The 27,761-nt window shown below is 44.3% G+C and overlaps 1 protein-coding gene across 1 annotated transcript; it reads right to left on the bottom strand.

The window, feature by feature from the left end:
- On the bottom strand, nucleotides 1-27,100 carry LOC126281512 (myogenesis-regulating glycosidase-like). Its single transcript, XM_049980535.1, has 6 exons — nucleotides 27,054-27,100; nucleotides 26,480-26,599; nucleotides 17,383-18,371; nucleotides 7,910-8,344; nucleotides 3,443-3,599; nucleotides 1-317 (listed from the first exon to the last, which is right to left on the bottom strand). The coding sequence occupies exons 1-6, from the start codon at nucleotides 27,061-27,063 to the stop codon at nucleotides 118-120; spliced, it is 1,911 nt and encodes a 636-aa protein (XP_049836492.1). The 5' UTR covers nucleotides 27,064-27,100; the 3' UTR covers nucleotides 1-117.
- Nucleotides 27,101-27,761: the final 661 nt, after the last annotated feature.

Here is a 27,761-nt window from a genome sequence, read left to right as displayed (position 1 = left end):
TAAAAGTGATATGTATTGCTTTATTTGTATTCTGAAATGTACATTTTTTGCATTTTGTAGATCATTTCATTTCCTTTGTATGGTGACTGTACAGTAAGCACTTTCATTCAGCAAGCCTTACGAAGAGCTGACCCTGGTGAAGTAGGGCAGAGTGTTGAGTGGAGCAGGATATTTGCGCAGCCAGGTGGGGCCCTCTGTGACAGGGTGTGCAGGGTCCACCTCATCCCTCCAGCTGCCCTTGGGCAGGTAAATGTCACGTGTTGTTGCGCTGTGAGTCACCACCGGTGCCACAAGAATGTCCTCTCCCAGCAGGAACTCTGCACACAGAGAGCACACAGTCAGGCAAAAATCAGGCAACCTGCCATGCTGGCTCTAATGTCGCAAGGAGACATGTAAGTTGTTAGCAGCTCATGACAGCCAATTAGTAACCTGTAAGTAAACGTGGTGGTGGCACCAGTCCATGCAGTTCATAATGAAGACACAAAATATGTGAAGTTGAAGTTTCATTATCCCTTTTAACTCCTTAATTGGCGAACAGGTGATTGGTGTAGCAGATCAACAAGTGCTACACTGTTTAGTTTACTACCATTACTTAATAATGAGTACACTTTTCGAGACACGGCAGTTTTTCAGTACTGTATAAACGATTAATAAATTCCGTTCTCTCTTGAACTATGAACCTAATGCATGAAAAGTGCACAAACAGACCAGATTTTTCCCATTCGTACTTGCTGTGTAATGTTCCAAATGATTTTAACAGAATCCTGCAAATTTGACTCACCAGTTCTCTTTGTATTTTCGTCTAGATATGGGATGTCATTATAATAACATACTTTCTGTGGTTAAATCATATGTTGATCCCCTAATCATTGAAATAAAATATCTTGGTACATTGTATAAATGAAATTCAAAGTATAGTGAGATAAATTAAAGACAGTATGTTTATATGCGAAAGAAGAATGATTATGGGATGATGATAAATATATTATTCATAGTTTACGAAGCACCAACAAACTGTAAAATAAAAATGACGCTGGAGGTGAGATGACAGTAGTAACTGGAAATACAGTGATGGAAAATTGCACTGTAACCACATAAAAGAGAGTTAATAACAATAAGAAACAAGTCCACAAGAGTATGTGTTCTATCAGAGGATAGTTATCATCCTATAAATAATTAAAGAATCAGGCAAGACCTTTTTAAGGATCTAGGGGTCTTTAAACATGCTTATGTAAATTCAAATTACTTCTTGGCACTGAAATATGTAGACACTGAAGGACAATCGCTGAAAAACTCATTTAGAAATCCAAAGAATGTCTCCTTATAAAAGAAAACTCAGTAAATAAATAGCGACACAGGAAAAGAAATCATACATTTGAGAGAAAAATGAAAATGGGCCAAAAACATTAATTAAAAGTTGAACAATATGAAATGTGTTGGAGTGAAACCAACTCTTTCTTTTTGTAGATGTCAGAGACGTATGAAACAGAACAAAAAATCTTGAATGAAGAAACAGGATACTCAATTGCAAAGAAGAACGAACAATAAATTGTGCCAAATAATAATGAACAGTATAGTCAGAATCGAAATGTAGATACATAAATCCAGTAAGGTTCAACACATTTCGATCGAGAATGAAATTCTGTATTTATTAGAGGCAAGGCTACACATTGCAAAATTGTGGTCCATTCTGGGCAAGTGGATAACTGCAACAATGCGAAAAATTAATTAGAAAAATTTACAAAGATTCGTAAACTTCATTTTTTGCATTATTTTAAAACTGTTACTTTTCGACGACAGCACTTTACTTTTTTAGGACATGATAGTAATTAACACAGAGTATCAATAAGTACACCAACCACTTCCCTTGTGCTGAATATATAATTAATTTTTACTGACAATGAAGAACAGTGTACTTTTCTTGTAATCCATTTGGTAGCAAATTCAGAGCACTGTCTTAGTATTTCGATGGAAAAAATTGAAACCTTGATATTTAAAGGGCCAGAACCAATTAAGAGTAAAATAGTATTTGAAAGAAACTGATAGAGTGGAAAATTTATTCATTCTTATTGGACCAACTGTGTATCTTCATAAACAGATAAAATTACAAATAAAATATGAAGAATAAGTTAGATTAATCGTACAGATTATAGAAATTTATTAAATAATTTAAGGCGTGAAATTATGAGTAAAATTCAAAAAAATGGGTATTCCTATGTCCCTAAGTGATTGTGAGGCACAGAGTCTATTGACACAGAATGAATGTGAATGGCATAAATAGTAAAAGAGGTTCATACTTGAAGAACAGAATAAAGAAGAAGACAACATTAAAGACACGCTTAAACTACATAAAGTGCAAGAAAAGCTATAGAAAGTTGTTTGATTATGTAGTTGGAATGGACGGTACTCTTACTCCTATAAATATGTTTGTAAATATCAGACAGCAAAAAAAGCCCCAAAGCGGTACACAGCTTAATATTTATGTCAAAGATAGAAGATCACGTTGTCTCCGTTTAGATTAGAGGACTATTTATCTCACTCTGAGTAGTTCTGAATAGTATCACGCATCGGACACTCCTGTTCTCCTACAACATGGCATCGAGATTGGTAAGACTTCTAGATAGCTTCAAAATCAAGTTAGTTTAAAGTATTTCGTTAATTGCACAATATTATCCATTAGATGAGAACGAGCGATAGTCGTCTGTAGCACCAATGGAGTGAGTACCTGTCTCAGTTTTTCCCGCCCTTTAAGTTTCGTGTAACAGAATCTACGTATGTGTTGTGACATTGAACCTCCTCAGGTGGCTCGTCACTAGTTAGAATTTATTGTGAAACCAGAATCTAAGAATATTATGTAGCAAATTACGATTCACTCAGTATGTACTAAAGTGATGGTTTTGATTTGTGTATAGTATCTAGAAGAGCTATTAAATAATTAATTCTTATTGGATGGAACCCCCCCCCCCCCCCCCCAAATTTTGTGAATTGTGAGTCACTTTCACTTCTTATTTGGAGAGGCACTTTACATGGTACGTAAGAGCGGCATATTGTCTGGAGTGCTGGGATGTGAGACACAGTAAAATTGGTAATTGAAGTAAGTGTGGAAGTAGTACAGACTTATTTTTTGTGTTCATTATCTATGTTAAATACGTTCTATTCGTTGTTTGCTATCATCGTTGTTACAGATAACATATCAAATTATTTATGTGACATTTTACGAGTTGTGTCTACATCTTCTTTCTGTTCAATTTTTATCGGACAACAATCCCTAAGTTGCACTCTTCCACACGTCAGACGCAGTATAAGGTTTAGAACATCAATTACCGGACATGTAATGCAAAGTAAACCATATTTAGAGAAAGAGACAACGAGATGAAGGCAGAAAGGAGAAGAGAGCCGGAAGCCTCCGCCATTGGGAGAAGGAGAGAGGCGTAGGCCGTACCTGAGTCGACGGTGAGCGCCGTGTCGTCGGTGGGGTCGAGCCACCAGACGGGCAGGTTGACGGGGCTGCCGTCCTGCACCGTCCGCTTCATCAGCTCCACGATGCGCGGCGCGTACTGCGCGTGCAGCGACGTCATGTTGCGGGCGATCTCAACCGTCTGCAGCAGGAGCGACAAGTGGGCAGTAAACCAAAAGGAAATGCCTCAGTGTAGACAGGGACAATGATGTGTCGAGGATATCTCCATACACTCAAGTGTTCAAAGAACAAGGTAAAACGAAACCGTAAAACTGTAAATTTTCTGCTACAGAACAATATTCGCAGTCGTAGATTATCAAGCTTAAATTTCTCCAAAACTAGTGTAGTTATTATTTCGAAAGAAAAATATCCTTTATCATTAAACTTTTGCAGTTCTCCTTTACAACCACCTCGTAGCTGTATCACAGGCAACCACCCTTCCCCACGCGTTTTCACAAAACTGTTATAGATGGGGAGAGTAGGCGAGTAAATATGCAGATGTGAAGTCAGGTCCCGTACATGTGAGATAGATACTCAAGGGAAATAGATTCTTTAGTAGCAACTCCTCTCATTTTGTCTTATATTACAGCTTATTCAGAGTCGCAACTACAGACACAGGAAATGATATACAGAAAATCTGCCCCACCGACTGAGCTACCCAAGCACGACTCACGACCCGTCGTCACCGCTTTAATTCCGCCAGCACCTGATCTACATTCTACACTTCACAGAAGGTCTCCTGCGAAACTTTTAGGGCTAGCGCTCTTGGAAAAAAAGGGTATTGTCAAGTAAGTGATGAAGTACTGGAGGACGTAAATGTGTGAGAACATGCTGCCAGTCCTGCTTGCGTAGCGCAGTCGGTAGTGCACTTGCCAACGAAAAGCAAAGATCCCGAGTTCGAGTCTCAGTGTGGTACACTGTTTCAAACTGCCACACTCCTCTGCAGAGTAATTCCGTGTAAATAGAATTTTGTCTGTAAAAATCTGCTGAACAAGATTCAGTCTGTTCTACTTGGAGCAACGTTTGGTGGGCCATGAGTTGAGTTAGTGACTGCATGGCCATGAGGGATCTGCACATGTAAAGAAAGGGCAATTGTGGTGAAGGTGCAGCATATTCACACACTTTCCATCTATGGGCTATCTGTGCTGCGGTCAGACTCTGAGTACGACGATGCTTGTGTAAGAACGTAGCACTTGCTTTCCGACTGTTTGCGAATCAGCAATCTCAAAATATCAAGCGAAAGTTTACTTAAGATTAACAGTGCAATGAATCGCACTATTGAGTTCAAGCCACTTCTTGGGGAAAGTTTTCCGTTAAAGATGTTGTACGGTTTGGACTCAAAGCAGAATTCTCATTGTTTAGAGGTATCTACAGCGCAATTGCAGACAGTCGCCAAAGTTGCAGCACTTGTCTAAAGAGATAGCTGGCACATGTTCCTTAAACAAACAGCAAAAATTTTGGTACTGAAAAGTTAAACATTTTGCTTTCTGATCTTTGCCAGTAGCTGTCTTTTGATAATATGTTACGTTTCTCGCCATGAACGTTTGCCCGTGACTTTGATATGAATGGAAAAGCAAATATCTCTGGACTTGGTCGTTCATCCTATAGGTAGTGTAGTTGTCACCACATGCTGAATTCGTTTACTCACTTTAGTCTTTGAAGGTCTTGTTCTCGATACAGTGACTAGTAATAAGTAAAGATACTGAACTTTCTGCCATACGAGACACGTCTTGGTGCTTTCCGTGACAATATGTGAAACCTGAGACGCTTCCCAGAGCTAACGACAACAGGCAAAGAATGGTCTTCTGCTGCGTGCTGCAACATTATCTAGTTTCTGACATGGATTTTCGAGACTTGACCTACTGACACGTATTACCGCTCGTAACTAGTACCAAAATCTATAGAAGTAGCTCGAGAGAGGCAACATATATCAAAACATATTTTCGTAGATTTGTAGACTGTCTAGGTACCTTGTATCTCAACTATAAGAAACTCTTATGTACACTCCTGGAAATGGAAAAAAGAACACATTGACACCGGTGTGTCAGACCCACCATACTTGCTCCGGACACTGCGAGAGGGCTGTACAAGCAATGATCACACTCACGGCACAGCGGACACACCAGGAACCGCGGTGTTGGCCGTCGAATGGCGCTAGCTGCGCAGCATTTGTGCACCTCCACCGTCAGTGTCAGCCAGTTTGCTGTGGCATACGGAGCTCCATCGCAGTCTTTAACACTGGTAGCATGCCGCGACAGCGTGGACGTGAACCGTATGCGTAGTTCACGGACTTTGAGCGAGGGCGTATAGTGGGCATGCAGGAGGCCGGGTGGACGTACCGCCGCATTGCTCAACACGTGGGGCGTGAGGTCTCCACATTACATCGATGTTGTCGCCAGTGGTCGGCGGAAGGTGCACGTGCCCTTCGACCTGGGACCGGACCGCAGCGACGCACGGATTCACGCCAAGACCGTAGGATCCTACGCAGTGCCGTAGGGGACCGCACCGACACTTCCCAGCAAATTAGGGACACTGTTGCTTTTGGGGTATCGGCGAGGACCATTCGCAACCGTCTCCATGAAGCTGGGCTACGGTCCCGCACACCGTTAGGCCGTCTTCCGCTCACGCCCCAACATCGTTCAGCCCGCCTCCAGTGGTGTCGTGACAGGCGTGAATGGAGGGACGAGTGGAGACGTGTCGTCTTCAGCGATGAGAGTCGCTTCTGCCTTGGTGCCAATGATGGTCGTATGCGTGTTTGGCGCCGTGCAGGTGAGCGCCACAATCAGGACTGCATACGACCGAGGCACACAGGGCCAACACCCGGCATCATGGTGTGGGGAGCGATCTCCTACACTGGCCGTACACCTCTGGTGATCGTCGAGGGGACACTGAATAGTGCACGGTACATCCAAACCGTCATCGAACCCATCGTTCTACCAATCCTAGACCGGCAAGTGAACTTGCTGTTCCAACAGGACAATGCACGTCGGCATGTATCCCGTGCCACCCAACGTGCTCTAGAAGGTGTAAGTCAACTACCCTGGCCAGCAAGATCTCCGGATCTGTCCCCCATTGAGCATGTTTGGGACTGGATGAAGCGTCGTCTCACGCGGTCTGCACGTCCAGCACGAACGCTGGTCCAACTGAGGCGCCAGGTGGAAATGGCATGGCAAGCCGTTCCACTGGACTACATGCAGCATCTCTACGATAGTCTCCATGGGAGAATAGCAGCCTGCATTGCTGCGAAAGGTGGATGTACACTGTACTAGTGCCGACATTGTGCATGCTCTGTTGCCTGTGTCTATGTGCCTGTGGTTCTGTCATTGTGATCATGTGATGTATCTGACCCCAGGAATGTGTCAATAAAGTTTCCCCTTCCTGGGACAATGAATTCACGGTGTTCTTATTTCAATTTCCAGGAGTGTATGTTATCAATGGCTAAATTCGCACAGCAAATGCTACAGTAATTCATTTGCTACTATGTAATGATATCAGAAATGCTTGAAGGTTCTGTTGTCTTTTGAAATCACAAACATTAACTGTAGGAGTGATTATTAAAAAATGTTCCAATTTGTATGAAATCTCATGGGACTTAACTGCTAAGGTCATCAGACCCTAAGCTTACACACTGCTTAACCTAAATTATCCTAAGGACAAACACACACACACACCCATTTCCGGGGGAGGACTCGAACCTCCGCCGGGACCAGCCGCACACTCCACGACTGCAGCTTCCCAGACCGCTCGGCTAATCCCGCGCGGCGAGTGATTATGGAGAAGCTTGAAAGAGAAGGAATTCACGGAATAGTTCGTGTGCAGGGCCATAAAGACAGTAACTGTCTTCGGAATGAATGAATGGGTGAATAACGACTATTGCCATATCAGAGTATTAATTACCAGAGATCTATCGAAAGCATTGAGAGAGGTTAATGGAATGAAAATTAATTCTACGTCATTATCAAGTCAGTAAAAGAAAGGTACTATCCAAATTTTGTACAGGCTGGCACAAACTAGCTGTAGATATTTCTAATCGAAACACCTTAATCTCACCAGTGTGAATTCAAATAAATACGCCGTGAATGTGTGAGTGATTAATAATGGCTGTCCTGAAGCTGTACAGTGAAGGGTATTCAGAAATAATAATTCACGAAAGCGTGCAGTATTTCTCTTACTTTCAAGTGGGCAAACTTAAGCTATTGCTTGACTTGCAGGCCACATCGTGAACTAGGTAGTTATTCTAAATTCTGATTGTTATAGGTTAGATCCACGTTGGGTTAACAGTATGCGTCATCGGATTTAAATTTTAACGAAGAGAATGGAAGGATATCACTGGTAGAAAAAGGCAAACAGGACCAAACAGGACATTACAGGGCCAACGAGTCGTTGAACGCCTCGAAAGTTTGATAGCTGAAGGGAAGACCGGAACACACTGGACGCTGGGAGCGGACGCACCTCGTCGTCGAAGTCCCACGGCGCGATGGACATCTGCAGCGCCGGCATGAAGACGGTGGCCTCCAGCCAGCGGATGTAGAGCTCCTTGTCGGGCCCGTGGCCGCTGTTGACGTTGCCGCCTATCATGTCGGGCAGCACGAACGGGTGGCCCACCACGTTCATGTGCAGCAGCGAGGGGATGAGCGTGCGCAGGCCGTTCTGGGCGCTCCAGCTGCTGTGCTTGTCGAACATGCGGAAGAAGACCGGCTGCTGCTGGCTGCGAACGCTCGACCGCACCTCGATCAGGGCGCCGAACTGGGACACCGTCTTCACGTAGTCGTCGGTGAAGCGCACCGGGTTCAGCTCGAGCGGCTCGATCGTCGGCTCGTGCGGCAGCCAGCTCGTCTCTCCGGCGTCGAACTTGAACGAGTCGATGCCGGTCGCCTTGTGCAGTGCCTGCAAACAACAGGCAGTATCAGTAGGCTGCAGTCCCTGGTCGACGAGCAGGTGTTAAATGTAACACTAGCAGAAACGAATGTCGGAAAAAAAAGAACGGAAGGTGATGATACTTTCGCCGCTGAGAAATCGAGAAATGACTCTAAGCCCGATATAAATTTCCATTCTACACATACCCGTATCCTGTTTTCCAAATTCTGCAGATCTTCTGACCTCAACTTTGAAACACGGTGGCTGTTTCGCCTCGCTTTGTTGATTAACGTAGTTTCTATACACAGAGACGTCCGCCCCGATAGCTGAGTGGTCAGCGTGACGTATTGCCGACTTACGGGTCCGGGTTCGATTCCCGGCTCCTCTCAGGGACTGGATGTTGTGTTGTCTTCAGCATCATTTCATCCCCATCCGGCGCGCAGGTCGCCCAATGCGGCGTCGAATGTAACAAGACCTGCGCCAATGCAGCCGCACCTGCCCCGCAAGGGTCCTCCCGGCCATTGACGCCAAACGCGCATTTCCATTTTATACACAGAGGCGCGTACAGTTCGATTGAATATACACCTTGCACGACTGCCTTTGGTGTGAAAGTTTTGTGATGTTCTTTCAAGCTCTAGACAGTGACTACTTGTCCTACGAAAATTTTCAAGGGCAGTTCCTGTTGAAATGGTGATGGTTAACCTTACCTGACCAGTGGATACAGATAACAATGGGGTCACATGATGCTCTAATTTGTGAGATTCTCTTGTACATAGGGAACAAACTGTTATTCTACATTATGCGTTAATTTTACTCCACTCATGATGTTTCATTCGTTGTGGTCTTCAGTCCTGAGACTGGTTTGATGCAGCTCTCTATGCTACCCTATCCTGTGCAAGCTTCTTCATCTCCCAGTACTTACTGCAACCCACATGCTTCTGAATCTGCTTAGTGTATTCATCTCTTGGTCTCCCTCTACGATTTTTACCCTCAAAGCTGCCCTCCAATGCTAAATGTGTGATCCCTTGATGCCTCAGAACTGGTCCCTCATTTTAGTCAAGTTGTGCCATATACTCCTTCCCAATTCTATTCAATACTTCACCATTATTTATGTGATCTACCCATCTAATCTTCAGCATTCTTCTGTAGCACCACATTTAGAAATCTTCTATTCTCTTCTTGTTCAAACTATCTATCGTCCATGTTTCATTAGGCGTGGTATAATCATTCATTTTTTTGACCCACCTAGATAGTCAAGCTCGTTAACACGCGGCTTCCGTGATTCAGCGAGGCGCGCCAGGCTTTGTTCATAGTTGCTTGGCAGAATAATGACATAGGTGCCAGCCAAAGTGGATGTGATTCCTAGATGGTGTCCCACATCCCATTAGGTTAAGAGCGAGCTGGTTCCGATGTCCAGACTCGCAACGATCTAGAAAACTATCTCACACTTGAACATGGGCTTTACGGTCCTTACAAGGACAGGTAGAGTGTGCACCGAGCATCATGGTGCCAATTGAGATGGCTGGGAGTTCAGTGTGCTGACGCCAAGCCCCTCCATACCGTATGCAATTACGCCCTGGGCAAGGGATGACGGGGTGACACGGTGGTCGGTCGGTCTCGATACATTCCCGAGGGTATGAAGCAGGCGGGGCTGTGGTCTGTTTGTTGGCTTGTAGCCTAAACGTAGACAGACTGGGGACACGGTTTTCGTCCCAGGGGGAGGGGATGGCTTCAGGAAAGGTGTACAGCCACACACTGTCACTAACATTGTTTCAATCGTTAGGAAATTGCCGGCCTTGCAGTCGCACGGTGAATGCAAGGACAAAGAAGATATTCATTCATTTTACTGATGACTGATGTCAATCAGAACTCAGTGTTTTGCGAGTGGGTTACAGCTTTGTACCCACATGAACGAGGAATCCATCCGGTCGTTCATCATCCGTTCTTGTAAAAAGCTGACATAGGCTCTCTCAGATTCAATCACGCCCTTAACATGGATCTTTCTATTGAGCCTTATAAAAACACTATATTCAATAACCGTCTTTCTTTTTCATGAAAATATAGTGAACTGAAAACTGATCGCGTCGAAATGTGAATTACTTTGCAAAAACATATTACAATTTTTCCCGCTTGCTACTTTTATCATGTTTTCGTAAGCCTGAAACGGGTGGTGCTATGCACGTTCTACGAGTTTTAACTGAACTTTCACCCCAGATATTTCGCGCTAGAAAATGAATAACTAAGAATTTGAGCACTTGTAATTCTCATCCCCATGAGAAAAGTCGACAAGCAGTGGATCCAGTGACTAAGTGCAGTGCAGTGCACTTGCTTGATTCAGAAACACGTAGCTGCCTCTACAAGCTAAGCAGTATGCTTATAATTTGCAGTAAATTGAGTATAATTTTTGGTCTACTGTCTATTATATATTCCTAACGGTTCGCATGTTATACTGATTTTACATATAAATCTTATGTGCAAGAATGTAGTTGTATTGATGTTTTCAGACGCAAGTTGTATATTTTAAGGGACAGCCAACTAACATTGAGCTTGCCCTGACTGCATATTTCTCCAAGTAAATGAATAACATCAAAACATTATCCTTTCACCTTGAAGGATTATCACTCGTTCCAGACAGGAACTGGTAGAGAATGAATCTAAACAATACTCATGTTCTCAGATCGCTCTTCTGGAAACAAATTTCTCTATAATTCATAATCTCAGTTTCATCTTGAATGCTAACCGCTGAATAATAATAGTCGTCAGGAGCAATTCCAGCAGGTTTCGTAAATGTAACACATATTAAAGCCACCTACGACGTCGTAGGAAGGAGTATCGTCATAATAGCAGAGTCTGTACCTGGTGATTCGATTAATCATTATGAGGAGTACAGAAATTTGGCTCAAAGTTTGTTTCATGGAGGCGTGACGCGGCGTACTTTGCAGTGGCGTGGAACGATAGCGTGGCAGCTTCTTCGGAGACGAGAGCATGACAGAGAAAGAGCGAAGGGAACACGCTTTTCGCGAAAATGAACTCGGCCTAAAGAACCAGTGCAGCATGGGCCCGAGGATAGTGCATGCCTTACAGCAGGTTTCTACAAAAAATCTGTACAGTGATCGTACCGCTTTCACTTTCAGCGGAAACATAGTAATTAAGAGCATTACATGGGAAAACTCTCCACTCAACGGCCAAGGTAAGCCTAAATGTATGAGTGCTAACCCGGCGTCAGAGGGTCCTGTTTGTAACCACAAACTATAAGGTAGATTAGCGTGAAGCACGGCTGCGATACTGCACAGAGTCTCTGAATCACCTTGCCTACGATCCTGGTTTCCACGCCGCCTCAGACATGTATTGAGGTATGCTGCACATGTGCAGTTTTCACTTCTAACAGCTCTCGTGAGCTGAAGATAATCGCTAACGTCAACTGGCTTTGATCAATGAAACTAGTGTAAGATGATTTATCATCGAAGAAGTATAAAGGTATCGCTAAAATTTAGTGCTGCATCTATCTAAATATCACGGGGCAGTAGCAAGAGAACAAAATCGGATAGTTTTACCGAGAGTGATTGAGCCTGTTGATTCCCAACTATTTCTCACGTGTTTGTGGCTGCAGTGCTGTGATCTAGTAGTGTACCAGAAAGGGGATGCAATTCGGTTGTTGACTGCAATGGAGCTCTTACTCTGGTACTGGGCATAATTTGCACCAAAATTGAAAATGATTTTGTCGGCCACCTGCATCAAGTCTTCTTTTGGACATCACTTCGACGACTTGCGCATCAGTGAAGATGAAATATATAAGCCAAGCCTGACACCCAGTCACCTAGCGAAGAAAACCTCCGACCCGGCCGCGAATCGAACCCGTGACTCCGCGATCTAGAAGCCACGAGAGTAGCCACTAGGCTATGAGTATGAGGCGTAATTTTCAGCGCAACCATTGCGTTCCCTTCCCACTACGCACAGGTCCTTTGAATGTGTTACGGTAAAACGAAGCCTACCAGAGAAATAATGCGACAGGCGAGATGAAATGACAATTAATTCATCTGCAGGATGGCGCTATAGCTCAAGTTGAGTGCTCGTATACATATGTAGTTTCTGTGATCCAGTGCACTGTTTCATGCACCAGTAGCGTTGAATGGTTTTCTGTGAACCAATTCTGACATTTTTACATCTCCTAGAGAAGACTGAGATGTCTAAAACAGTTACAATGCTCTTTTTTTAATTTTTAGACATAATCACAATTGACAAACTGTTTGTCGGGTTTGACAATGCCAGCTTCTTGTTCTGGGGCAACGTCAGAAATCATCAAACACACGTTGATCGAGGAACCCGACACAGAAGCTAACAGGAAATTCGTCAATAAGAGGCCATGAAAGCCTTAACAATGTTGTACAATCACAATTATCTTTTCAGATGACCGGTTTGGTTGGTTGATTTGGGGGGGGGGGGGGGGGGGGCAGGAGACCAAACTGCGAGGTCTTCGGTCTCATCGGATTAGGGAAGGATGGGGAAGGAAGTTGGCCGCGCCCTTTCAAAGGAACCATCCCGGCATTTGCCTGAAGCTATTTAGGGAAATCACTGAAAACCTAAATCAGGATGGCCGGATGCGGGATTGAACAGTTGTCGTCCCGACTGACCGGTATCGTCATCTTGAGATCCAACTGCTATGCAAGAGGACCATACGTTGTCACTCATATGGTCTACTTGCGCATCAACTGTATCTGAAGGTGGTGAAACGGTTCGTCTGTAAAGATAATTGTGCTTGTGCCGGAAGATTAAAAAAAAATCGATCCCTTTGACAGGGTGCAAGCCAAAGAGATGTACTCGGAACAATATTTACTCAGCGCTGGACTCCAACATGGACCCTTGTCTTTGTGTAAAGTGCTAGCATCAACAAAACGATCCAGATGGGCTGGGGCTGATGGGAATGGCTAGATGCTCACCTGGTAAGACAGGGACTTAGATCGAATTCCGTCGAGTAATACAGTTTCAGTGCCCAAACAGGAAGAAGAATTCTCTATAGTTAAGACTGTAATGCTGTCACCATCCTTTCGGAGCAATGTAAGATTTATCTCAGCCACAAGAACATACTGTAAACTTTATATATTTACTAAGTCAGCATTTTTTTTTTCGTCAGTCTACTGCCCGCCACGAATTCCCTTCCTGTGGCAACCTCTTCATCTCAGAGTAGCACTTGCAACCCACGTCCTCAATTATTTGCTTGACGTATTCCAATCTCTGTCTTCCTCTACAGTTTTTGCCCTCTACAGCTCCCTCTAGTACCATGGTAGTCATTCCCTCATGTCTTAGCAGATGTCCTATCATCCTGTCCCTTCTCCTTATCACTGTTTTCCACATATTCCTTTCCTCTCCGATTCTGCGTAGAACCTCCTCATTCCTTACCTTACCAGTCCACCTAATTTTCAACATTCGTCTATAGCACCACATCTCAAATGCTTCTATTCTCTCTGTTCCGGTTTTCCTACAGTCCATGTTTCACTACCATACAATGCTGTACTCCAGACGTACATCCTTAGAAATTTCTTCCTCAAATTAAGGCCGGTATTTGGTATTAGTAGACTTCTCTTGGTCAGAAATGCCTTTTTTTCTATAGCGAGTCTGCTTTTGATATCCTCCTTGCTCCGTCCGTCATTGGTTAATTTACTGACAAGGTAGCAGAATTTCTTAACTTCATTGACTTCGTGACCATCAATCCTGATGTTAAGTTTTTCGCTGTTCTCAATTCTAATACTTCTCATTACCTTCGTCTTTCTCCGATTTACTCTCAAACCATACTGTGTACTCATTAGACTGCTCATTCCGTTCAGCAGATCATTTAATTGTTCTTCACTTTCACTCAGGATAGCAACGTCATCAGCGAATCGTATCATTGATATCCTTTCACCTTGTATTTTAATTCCACTCCTGAACCTTTCTTTTATTTCCATCATTGCTTCCTCGATGTACAGATTGAAGAGTAGGGGCGAAAGGCTACAGCGTTGTCTTACACCCTTCTTAATACGAGCACTTCGTTCTTGATCGTCCACTCTTATTATTCCGTCTTGGTTGTTGTAGATGTTGTATATAACCCGTCTCTCCCTATAGTTTACCCCTACTTTTTTCAGAATCTTGAACAGCTTGCACCAATTTATATTGTCGAACGCTTTCTCCAGGTCGACAAACCCTATGAACGTGTCTTGATTTTTCTTGAGCCTTGCTTCCATTATTAGCCGTAACGCCAGAATTGCCTCTTGTTAGCTCTTGCCATCTTCGGAATTGTGTGGATGATGCTTTTCCGAAAGTCAGATGGTATGTCGCCAGACTCATATATTCTACACACCAACGTGAATAGTCTTTTTGTTGCCACTTCCCTCGATGATTTTAGAAATTCTGTTGGAATGTTATCCCTTCTGCCTTATTTGACCGCAAGTCCTCCTAAGATCTTTTAAATTCCGATTCTAATACTGGATCCCCCATCTCTTCTAAATCGACTCCTGTTTCTTCTTCTATCACATCAGACAAATCTTCACCCTCATAGAGGCTTTCAATGTATTCTCTCCACCTATCTGCTCTCTCGTCTGCATTTAACAGTGGAATCCCCGTTGCACTCTTAATGTTACCACCGTTGCTTTTAATGTCACCAAAGGTTGTTTTGATTTTCCTGTATGCTGAGTCTGTCCTTCCGACAATCATATCTTTTTCGATGTCTTCACATTTTTCCTGCAGCCATTTCGTCTTAGCTTCCCTGCACTTCCTATTTATTTCATTCCTCAGCGACTTGTATTTCTGTATTCCTGATTTTCCCGGAACATGTTTGTACTTCCTCCTTTCATCAATCAACTGAAGTATTTCTTCTGTTACCCATGGTTTCTTGGAAGCTACCTTCTTTGTACCTTTGTTTTCCTTCCCAACTTCTGTGATGGCCCTTTTTAGAGATGTCCATTCCTCTTCAACTGTGTTGCCTACTGCGCTATTCCTTAGAGAACTTCAAACGTATCTCGTAATTCCTTAGTACTTCCGTATCCCACTTCTTTGCGTATTGATTCTTCCTGACTAATGTCTTGAACTTCAGCCTACTCTTCATCCCTACTATATTGTGATCTGAGTCTATATCTGCTCCTGGGTACAATCCAGTATCTGATTTCGGAATCTCTGTCTGATCATGATATAATCTAATTGAAATCTTCCCGTATCTCCCGCCCTTTCCAAGTATACCTCCTCCTCTTGTGAATCTTGAATAGAGTCTTTCTCCTCTTTCATTCCTTGTCCCAAGCCCATATTCTCCTGTAACTTTTTCATCTACTTCCCCTACAACTGCATCCCAGTCGCCCATGAATATTAGATTTTCGTCCCCCTTTACATACTGCATTACCCTTTCAATATCCTCATACACTATCTCTACCTGTTCATCTTCAGCTAGCGACGTCGGCATGTATACCTGAACTATCGTTGTCGGTGTTGGTCTGCTGTCGATTCTGATTGGAACAACCCTGTCACTGAACTGTTGACAGTAACACACCCTCTGCCCTACCTTCCTATTCGTAACGAATCCTACACCTGTTATACCATTTTCTGCTACTGTTGATATTACCCGATACTCATCTGACCAGAAATCCTTGTCTTCCTTCCACTTCACTTCACTGACCCCTACTATATCTAGATTGAGCCTTTGCATTTCCCTTTTCAGATTTTCTAGTTTCCCTACCACGTTCAAGCTTCTGATATTCCACGCACCGACTTGTAGAACGTTACCCTTTCGTTGATTATTCAATCTTTTTCTCATGGTAACCTCCCCCTTGGCAGTCCGCTCCCCGAGATCCGAATGGGGCACTATTCCGGAATCGTTCCTGGGTTCGATTCCCGGCGGGGTCAGGGATTTTCTCTGCCTCGTGATGGCTGGGTGTTGTGTGATGTGCTTAGGTTAGTTAGGTTTAAGTCGTTCTAAGTTCTAGGGAACTGATGACCATAGATGTTAGGTCCCATAGTGCTCAGAGCCTATTCCGGAATCCTTTGCCAATGGAGAGATCATCATGACACTTCCTCAATTACAGGCCACATATCCTGTGGATACACGTTACGTGTCTTTAATGCAGTGGTTTCCATTACCTTCTGTATCCTCATGTCGTTGATCATTGCTGATTCTCCCGCGTTTAGGGGCAATTTCCCACCCCTAGGACAAGAGAGTGCCCTGAACCTCTATCCGCTCCTCCGCCCTCTTTGACAAGGCCGTTGGCAAAATGAGGCTTATGCCGGAAGTCTTCGGCCGTCAATGCTGACTATTTATCAAAAGTTAGGCAATGACGGGGATCGAACCTGCGACCGAAGATGTTTTGATTATGAATCAAAGACGCTACGCCTAGACCACAGTCAGCTAAATGTGTCTCAAATTCAAAATAATTAAATAATAAACGTGGAGTAAGCAACAAGATACTCATATTTTACAGCAAGACGAAAACTTGGTGCATGCTAGCTCAACTGATTGACATACTGAAGTAGTAAATGTCAAACAAGATAATTTTTTTTTCTCTCTCTAATTTTGAATAGGAATTATATGAAGTGTCCTGTATGACGAAGAACGAATTGATCGACACAGCGCAAGGTGTAGCAGTCTTATTTCTTTCCTTTTGATCAGAACGAAACATTTCAGAAAAGTCACCGCGTTTGATTGTTAAAGGAGTTTCTGCTTCATTCTCAAAGTACCATGAATGTAAGACCTGTCACGTCTTGGCGCACATCAGTGTTTCTTGATGTGAATATTTCGCTAGAAGTCTAGAGCTGTCTGAGAAACAAGAGGAGCTATTCCGCGTGTTTTCCTAGTTATATAATGCGTTTCTCGATAACAGAATGCTAAGCGAAAAGCATTTCTCTTTATCTTCTCGTTCGTGTACGACACGTTGTTGCCTTCTTTGATAGGGATCGTCTAATCGGCGAAACTCCAATTTGGTCACTCTATTTGGTGTTTTGAGATTTTTCAAAAGTTAAACATCCTTATTTAGAATGCTCGCATTCTCTACAGAGCAGCGCTTTAGAGCAGATATCCTTGAGAAGAGATATTCCAAGGCTGAAGTACTCACCCAGACTCTGCACGCCCACCAGGCTGCTGCCTCGGAGTTGGTGAAGTCGATGACGCCGCCCACACCTCTCCACCACTGGGTGTCGACCGTGCCGTTGGAGCTGGTGACGAAGTATCCGCTGGCCAGTGCCTGCGAGTAGTAGGGCTCGCAGTCCTGGTTGACAAACGGGTGCACCCACAGGGTGACGCGGTAGCCCAGCTTGTGGAGGTCGCCGACCATCGTCTTCACGTCGGGGAACTTGTCGGTGTCGAAGGCCAGACTGCCGTAGCAGCTTTCCCAGTAGTCGTCGACCTGCAGCTGGCTCTCGTTGAAGCCGTGGGCGATGATGTCTGCGGCGATCTGCCTCACCGTCGCGTCGTCGATGTCCTTCTTGTGGCGCGCCCACGTCGACCAGACGGGGTGCGTGGCCATGCGCTCGTCCGGGATTGCTTCCGGCTTGCCGAGGAAGTTCTCGATAGCGTACTCGTGCGCCTGCTTCACGTTATCGTACGTGCACAGATTGAACTCCAAAACGTTTCCTTGTCTTCGTGTGGGGTAGGGATCGGCGTTCTCCGCAATGAAACACAGCGCATCCTTCGAGTCGTTCGTATTTTGTTCTATGAAAAGCGGTACGTACGGCGGAACGTGGACGAATCTGCCGTCGGAGAACAGCCAGTAGCGGACGGCGATGCCGACTTTGTCTTCCTTCTTGGGGACGTAGGAGAAGTGGTCGAACACGTCGGACTCTGCGGGCCACGTCTGCTGGGCCTTCTGAATTCCACCGTAGATATGCGCGCCGCGGTGGTTGAGGCAGCCTCTGATGGACCTCGTGGAAGACTTGGCAGACACCTTGATGTTGAGGCAGCGGTCGTCCAGAGTCCGGTGGCGGACGGCCATGCTGGAGTCGGTGAACTGCAGGCAGTCCTCGTCGGAGCGGCCATCCTCACACTTCGTGGGGGCGGACCCGTCGCTCGGTGACGTGACGTAGCCCACCTCCTCCTCCTTGCCGTCTGGAACAGGAGCGTCGCCACCGATAAGCTCAGATCCAGTTTACAATGCAAAATGTGATGATTGCAAGTTTTATTTATATCGTCATCACTTAACCTTAATTCAGCGAAATAGAAATCGGATACTGCCAAACTAAATATTACTTTCGATCTTCATTTGAGCACATACAGGCGCTGTATTGGCTACTAAGGACACCAGATCCTGATAGTCAAGCTAATATTACATACTTTAAATTCGATTCTCATGGTGTTGCTCACTACAAAAGATTGGGGTGATATCTGCAAAGCAATGACCACTTCTTGAGAGCATTAAGTCCTACGAGGAAGCATCACCAGCTTGAGCCAGTATTTTCAAGACAACTAACACCCCAGATATCAATGCTACCAATGGATCTCTCGTGAATATTTGGGTCGTAGTTCTGATGGTAAGGAGTTATGACCCTTCGAATGAACAGACTTTATAAACATTCGCGCCACCTGTTCTTTGTCATTCGGACCACCCCACTGCAACGGCTTTGTGCCTGAGAGTAAAATAGTGTGTAGTGGAGTCGCAACCAGAGCCCTCTTATTGTTTTGATGTTGAAGATGAAGGAACAGGAGGAGAGAGGCAGACTCATTTGTCTAAAACGTTTTGAAAGCTTATTGCAGAACATATGCACACTGGGGTGGGAAAAGTAATACCTCCTAATATCATGGCGGACCTCCTTTTGCCTGCCATAGTGTAGCAACTCGACGTGACATGTACTCAACAAGCCACTGGAACTCAGCTGCAGAAATATTGAGCCATGCTGCCTATATAGCCGCTCATAACTGCGAATGTGTGGCCTGTGTAGGATTTTATGCACGAGCTGATCTCTAGGTTATATCCCATTAATGGTCGATAGGTTTCATGTCGGGCAATCTGAGTCGCCGAATAATGCGGTCGATCTGTCCAGAATGTTTTTCAAGCTAATCGCAAACAGTTGTGGTACGGTAACATGGTGCATTGTCTTCTGTAAAAATTCCACCACTGTTTGGTAACATGAAGGGCATGAATGGCTACATATGGCCTCCAAGTAACCCAACATAAGCACTTCTAGTCAATGATTGGTTAACTTGGAACCGAAGACCCAGTCCATTTCCTATAAACACAGCCTATCTATTATGGAACCATCGCCAGCTTGCACAGTGCTTTGTAGACAACTTGGGCCCATGACTTCACGGGGTCTGAGCCACACTCGACCCCTGTCATCAGTTCCTACCATCTGAAATCGGGAATCATCTGGGCTCCGGTTTTTCAGTCGTGTATGGTCCAATCAATACGGCCAGGAGACCAGGACAGGCGCTCCAGGCCATATCATGCTGTTAACTACGGCAGTCACGTTGGTCGTCTACCGCCGTAGGCCAGTAACGCGAGATTTCACCGCAATGTGCGAATGTATACAATCGTCATACGTTCCACGTTGATTTCTGTGGTTATTTCGCACAGTGTTACTTGTCTGTTAGCACTTACAACTACGCAAATGACGCTTCTCTCACTTCGTTGTCCATGGGGAGAGCTGATACCTGAAATTTGTTATTCTCGACACACCGTTGACACTGAACCTCGGAGTATTGAATTTCCTGACGATTTCCAAAATGGAATGTCCCACGCGTCTAGTTACAGCTTGCATTCCGCATCCAGTCTGTCAATTCGCATCATATGGCCGTAACCACGTCGGGCGCCTTATCACTCAAATCAGCTGATCACTAATGCACCGGCCCTTTTACTGCCTTTATACTTTACTTTATACACTCCTGGAAATTCAAATAAGAACACCGTGAATCATTGTCCCAGGAAGGGGAAACTTTATTGACACATTCCTGGGGTCAGATACATCACATGATCACAATGACAGAACCACAGGCACATAGACACAGGCAACAGAGCATGCACAATGTCGGCACTAGTACAGTGTACATCCACCTTTCGCAGCAATGCAGGCTGCTATTCTCCCATGGAGACTATCGTAGAGATGCTGCATGTAGTCCAGTGGAACGGCTTGCCATGCCATTTCCACCTGGCGCCTCAGTTGGACCAGCGTTCGTGCTGGACGTGCAGACCGCGTGAGACGACGCTTCATCCAGTCCCAAACATGCTCAATGGGGGACAGATCCGGAGATCTTGCTGGCCAGGGTAGTTGACTTACACCTTCTAGAGCACGTTGGGTGGCACGGGATACATGCCGACGTGCATTGTCCTGTTGGAACAGCAAGTTCACTTGCCGGTCTAGGATTGGTAGAACGATGGGTTCGATGACGGTTTGGATGTACCGTGCACTATTCAGTGTCCCCTCGACGATCACCAGAGGTGTACGGCCAGTGTAGGAGATCGCTCCCCACACCATGATGCCGGGTGTTGGCCCTGTGTGCCTCGGTCGTATGCAGTCCTGATTGTGGCGCTCACCTGCACGGCGCCAAACACGCATACGACCATCATTGGCACCAAGGCAGAAGCGACTCTCATCGCTGAAGACGACACGTCTCCATTCGTCCCTCCATTCACGCCTGTCGCGACACCACTGGAGGCGGGCTGCACGATGTTGGGGCGTGAGCGGAAGACGGCCTAACGGTGTGCGGGACCGTAGCCCAGCTTCATGGAGACGGTTGCGAATGGTCCTCGCCGATACCCCAGGAGCAACAGTGTCCCTAATTTGCTGGGAAGTGTCGGTGCGGTCCCCTACGGCACTGCGTAGGATCCTACGGTCTTGGCGTGCATCCGTGCGTCACTGCGGTCCGGTCCCAGGTCGACGGGCACGTGCACCTTCCGCCGACCACTGGCGACAACATCGATGTACTGTGGAGACCTCACGCCCCACGTGTTGAGCAATTCGGCGGTACGTCCACCCGGCCTCCCGCATGCCCACTATACGCCCTCGCTCAAAGTCCGTCAACTGCACATACGGTTCACGTCCACGCTGTCGCGGCATGCTACCAGTGTTAAAGACTGCGATGGAGCTCCGTATGCCACGGCAAACTGGCTGACACTGACGGCGGCGGTGCACAAATGTTTCGCAGCTAGCGCCATTCGACGGCCAACACCGCGGTTCCTGGTGTGTCCGCTGTGCCGTGCGTGTGATCATTGCTTGTACAGCCCTCTCGCAGTGTCCGGAGCAAGTATGGTGGGTCTGACACACCGGTGTCAATGTGTTCTTTTTTCCATTTCCAGGAGTGTATTTAAAAGCTCTACCTTCAAAAGGTCAAGATTGCGTGATGACAGGATTATGATGCAAATTTTCGGGTGGGAGCGAGTTCTGGGGCTGAAATCTTGCAAGTGTACTTCTTGTCCTTAAAATTTGACGTTACGTTGGTAATGTTTACTTGTTAGTGACATTGTATACATCCTTTATGTAAATCTGTCATTCTGCAATGGTGCCATATTCTGGGCAATATTCAGTTCCTATTACAAGCAGAGAGGTGGTCCTGTCACAAGGGAGATACACTCCACATCACACTTGAGCGTGAAGCTTGCTTATTTTTCGAAAGTCCCATTCCCCTATCATACAAATGCCCTGCATCAAATGGAAGGTACAAGAGAGGCACTTTCGTTATTAATAAGAGAGCTGAAACATGGCAGTTCCCAAACACTAGATGTCAGCCGTTGGTGCCGCAACACCTACAGGTTATCTAGACCCATTTCCACTACAGTCACTCGCTTGAAAAGAATAAGAAATTAAGGTCTGTCATCATTAAAACTTATTTGCTCCACTTGGAATCCTCTAATTCGGAGATAACTACCGGTTCCAACATCGCACAGTATAACGCGTCGAGTATTCCTTTAGTGCTTGCTTGAAGCTACTAAATCGCACAAATGCTGCTGTGATCCACTTAAAGTTATTCTTTTGGCGGTGAAAATTTCATGGCCGTCATTTCAGCAATGGAATAGGAAACATAATGCCTCTCAGTTTCCATTCACTACACCACCGTTGAATGAAACCCGATATTGAACACGTGTCATCGATATAAGAATGTGTATGTAACACAGGGTTAATGCTTGCTCTTCTATAGTGCCAACATACGATCTCAGAGCCTCGTTTGAAACTTTATGCCCGTGAATACCTACAGTTTGTTACTTTTCAGTTTACTTTACTGACTGATTTAAACGACGATGAGTTAGGATGCAGAAAAAAATGTCAAAATTTTATTAACTTTTAATGTGCTTCTTTAGCAGCGTGCACTGACCAAGCACTCAGCTGTAACTGGGTTGTGACCTTTTGGCGTGTAGATAGTTCGATGAAATTTCGGGTGATTTGCTTGATATCAGAAACACGGTGCGTAGATATTTCGGTGCAGAGTCTTCAGGCCATCTTCAGTGGAATACTTGCGAAAGTACACAACCTTCTCCTGTTTAAAGTTTCTGTGACTGCTCTCCATGCAGAAACCTTGCCTGATCGACATACGAGCGATTATCTTCACTCGACAAATTCTGAAACAGCTGATTCATAAGCTCTCTTTGTATGTGTGTGTGTGTGTGTGTGTGTGTGTGTGTGTGTGTGTGTGTATGTGTGTGTGTGTGTGTGTGTGTGTATATAAATGAGTACTTCTGTAGTCTGTTGGGTTAGTAAGCGAACCCAATTCCCCACTGCATACTTAATACCAGAACACATTCTCTTCTTTAAGAAGTTTCTGACTAGCATGGTCAAATGCTTTACATGAATTATGGGAAATGATAACTGGTAAGAATGTTGTCATTTAGATATTTTATTTTCTCGTTAGTGATTGGAAAGGGACATTTTCTCTAGACAAAGCCATTTTAATTGCAAACTGAAAGCAGATACATTTACATCTACATGATTTCTCTGCAGTTCTTAATTACTTGCCTAGTCCCTAAAAGCGAGCTGGAAAAACGATTCTTGAGACTTCTGATTTCTCTTATTTTATTGTGATGTCGATTTCTCCCTAGGTAGGTGGGCGCGGATAAAATGTTTTCACACTCTGACGAGGAACTCAGTGAATTAAGCTTCACGAGAAGATCGCCTTTGTGTTAATGATGGCCACTCCAATTTTCATGCAATTTCAGTTATACTCTATTTCCTATATCGCGATAATAGAAAATGAGTTGCCATTCCTTGCACTTTTTCGCTGTCTTCCGGCAGTAGTATCTAATGCAGATCCCACATCGCTCAGTAATACTCCACAAGAGAGCGGACAAGCATAGTGTCGCTGTCTCTTTAGAAGACCTGATGTATTTTATAAATGTTCTGTCAATAAATCCCAGTCTTTCGTTCACTATTCTCGAAACATTATCTATGTGATCATTCCAATTATTCGCAATTGTAATCGCTAAGTATTTAATTGAATTTAGAGCCTTAGATTTATGATTTATCGTGCAACCGAAGTTCCTTTAAATATTCATGTGGATGACTTCAAATTTTTCTCCATTATTTTGAGTTCACTGGCACTTTTCACACCATACTGATATCTTGCCCACACCATTTTGCAATTGGTTTTGTTCATCTGATGACTTTAAGGTAAGGTAACTGTCAGCATTATGTGAAAACAGTCTAAGGTGGCTGTTCAGATTGTCCCCTACATAATTAACGTAGATTAGGAAGAGCAGAGAGCCTGCAAAACTTCCTTGGGAAACGCCAAGTAATATTTCAGTTTATCTCCTTGAGTCTCCGTCAGATGCTTGGAACTGTGACCTTTCTGACAGCAAATGACAAAACCTTTCGCACAACTGAGACGATACTTCACATGCACACAGTTTGATTAGAAGTCGCTTGTGAGGAACGGTTTAGCAGATTCTGGAAATCTAAAACTATGGAATCAATTTGATAGCCCCTGTGGAGAGAACCCCGTGAGGTAAAAGATCTAGGTACGTTAACTAGATCGATATTTCCTGAATATGTGTTGGTTCCTTTGTAACACATAAGTGAAAATGTAACGAATATTTAATCTTGTCCAGTATCACTGCACTGGGCAACATCTTTGATGCTGCGGTTAATATGCTAATAAGTGGTACAAAGAAAAGTGACCTCTACCATGCACTTCACACTTGTTTTCAGAGAATGGATGTAGAGGTAGCATATCATTCTTTTAAATCGGTGTAGTAAGAACTAAGCCAGTGAGAAAACTAATCGAATTATACTCTGTATGTCACTCAGGGCAGACGCACAACAAAATTTTATTAATTTGGCTTTGAGGTTATTTTATTTGCTGAAAATATCTTTAGAATTGGATCGAAATTTTCTATGAATACGGTAAATTTGGGACTGGCATCTTTAAACAGGCGGACGTCGCTCCAGATTTCGTTGTGATCAAGCACTTTAGTTTTGTGGCTGTTGTGTACAACTTTCAAACAGGCTTTTTACGACTATGCAAATCTTCAGTGTTCTGATATGTCGCCTCATAAAAATACTCTACCATAATCGCTCCCAGATAAAATTAACAGTAGAGTGTAACTGATGACTGTTTAGTAGTATTCCAAATCAGTTTTTTCATCGTGTCTTTCCAAATAAATGCTAAATTCACTCGAGTGAAGCTATCAAGAATGGGAAACTCCCAATGCTCCCAAACTCTGAGTCTAAAGTAGGAGCGTCAACACGTCTAGCAGTGGGGCACACGACTAGTTATGGCCCTTTTCTGATGTCTTTCACGCAGGTTCATCAGTGATACCTGGTAACGGATGTAGAATCGTTGTACGCAAAATGTTGTCGGGTAGTTTGCATGCAGATAATTTTTGCAGCCTTTTCTCTCTTAATGTTAGGTACTAAGTCGACCAAACCACACTCTGGTAAAATGACTGTTTCCTATAGCTGTGGAGGAAACACTGAAAGTTGCCAGTAGTAGTATTATGGTATTCTGCCTTACGGAAGGTCTTGTCATGGGTTAAGCCTCTACCACTTGTGTCTGCCCATAGCCAGTCTTTTCATTTCTGAATATTTGCCTCCTTTGATATTCTCCAGCATTTGATATCTTCTTTTTCCTCTTCCCCTTTTTCCCTCCATCATTCGTTCTATTCCTTCCTTCAATAAACAGTCATTTGTCAAACAATGTGCAATCCAGTTCCGTTTTCTCTTTCTGATGATCTGCAGCATGTTTCTTTCTACTCCAACTCTTCATAATACTTCTTCATTCCTTACTCGGTCTTCCCATTTCACTTTTTCCATTCTTCTCCATATCCACATCTCTACTGCTTCCAATCTTCTTTCATCTTCCTTCGTCAATGTCCAGGTTTCCGCACCGTGTAGTGCAACGCTCCAGATGTAACATTTGGCAAGTCTTTTCCTCAGATCTTTGTTTAGTGGTCCACAAAGTAATTCCTGTTTCCTCTAGAATCCTTCTTTTGCCATTCCAATTCTTTTCCTAATTTCTGATGTGCAATACGTATCATCCATTATTACACTTCCCAAGTAATTGAAGTTATTTACTTGCTCTATTTCCCCTCCCCCTATTTTCATACGGCATTTTCTCCCCTTTCCTCCAATTACCATGCTTTTCGCTTTCTTCTTGTTAATCTCCATTCCATATTCTTCTAATTTTGTGTTTAGACATTTGTTCCATGTCTGTTGCACTCTCTGCCATCTCAACCATGTCGTCTGGAAGTTGCCAGTGACTGAAGACCATTCTTGCATGATGTGCATTTGAAACCCTCACATCGAGCAAATGGGCTTGATAAAGAAACTACAGGATGGCGGTCAGAAATCCTCTCCTGTTTTCCATGCTTTTTCTCGAGCTCAAAGCAAACAATGGGGCGGTTACTGTAGAACGAACACAAAGAATTTATCCTTCCTCGCGCTTCGTCTTCTGACGACCTAAATGACTTAAGGTAAATGACCGGATGATTCCTTCGAAAGAGCACAGCCGGTTTCCTTCCCCATTGTTAACCACTCCGAGCTTCTACTCCGTCTCTAATGACCTCGTTGTCGACGGGAAGTTAACCTCTAATTTTCCGTTCCTTCTTCGAATGACCTAAGTGTTGATGGGACGTGAAACCCTCATCTTCGTAACTCCCTGGAAACCTTCAACGATTTTGTCCCATCACCTCGCAATAGGGAACGCATAACAGGTGTGTGCGAATATTATTGCGAATGACAACGATCCGACATCAGCTGGACACCAGGAGGGTGACCTGCCGCCCGCCGGCTCACCTTCTGTCAGCAAGATGACGAGGCGGCCGCTGGTCTGGTCGTAGCGGGTGCTGAGGCTGGCCGTGGCAGCGGCGTAGGCCACCAGCGCCCCCAGCAGCAGCAGTGACGTCACACACGAAGCTGGAAAAAAAAACGGCGCCGTCAGCTTACGTCTACCACTGCATAACATGCACACTACTGTACACCAGTCATGCTAGAACATGAAGCAGACAAACACGTGACCACTCAGCGACACTGGTAGTCCACTGAAGTAAGTGGAGAACAAGGACGCTATGTCTGACCACACAAGCTTGTGAACGTCAGAGGAAACAAAAAAAAAAGTCAACGTAAGTTGTGAGACCAAGCGAAATTATTTAAATGGTTCAAAGGCTCTGAGCACTACGCGACTTAACTTCTGAGGTCATCAGTCTCTTAGAACTTAGAACTAATTAAACCTAACTAACCTATGGACATGACACACATCCATGCCCGAGGCAGGATTCGAACCTGCGACCGTAGCGGTCGCTGGGTTCGAGGCTGTAGGGTCTAGAACCGACCGGCCAAGAGAAATTATTACTAGAAAGCATCAACTCACCTTTACGCATTCCCTCAGGTGATGAACAGTACTGTACAACTTATGTGCATTCCCCTTATTCGGATCCGCTTATATAGGCAGCTCTTATCGCCACACGTCTATACTGATTACCCTAAAAGGTACTTAGCTCCGGGGTACTCACAATACTATCAGGTAGTCACGTGAAAGACATTAAATTAATCGAATCGCATCACATTTTTTGCACATGGGTAACTTATCTGTATCACCTGATTTTAAAAAACTTAGCGAACAAAAGCATCATCAATTAGCATCGGAGAGATTAGAAGTCCAGTAGCCTATGCATTTTTACATTAGCGTTGGTTGCCGTGTAAATTGCGTGCAGTTTGATGAAATATATTCTAGAATTGGTAAACACAATAAATTACGTTGTAAATATTACTGACAGACTATCTGCGTGTAAAAAAAAAATTAAAAAAATAAACAAACACTAAAACCGCAGTGGACGTAAGATACTAATAATAAATATTTATTAAATAATCATCCTGTACTGATGCGTATCTTCTACACAGCTTCTCCTCTATACTGCATTTATGTGGTTACGAAAAAAATAATTGTGTTGGAGCAGTGGAGTTCGGTAGAAAGTAAAGGAAGTGAGGGGAAAGTAGTAAGTGACTAGACTGGAAAATACACGGACCAAGGAAGCCACTTGGTAGAATTTCCTACAGTGCATAATTTTATCATTGCTAA

The sequence above is a fragment of the Schistocerca gregaria genome, chromosome 7 (genome assembly GCF_023897955.1).
Source record: "Schistocerca gregaria isolate iqSchGreg1 chromosome 7, iqSchGreg1.2, whole genome shotgun sequence".
NCBI lineage: Eukaryota > Metazoa > Arthropoda > Insecta > Orthoptera > Acrididae > Schistocerca > Schistocerca gregaria.
The sequence above is the reverse complement of the archived record's forward strand: the minus strand, read 5'-3'. Positions and strand labels throughout refer to the sequence as shown.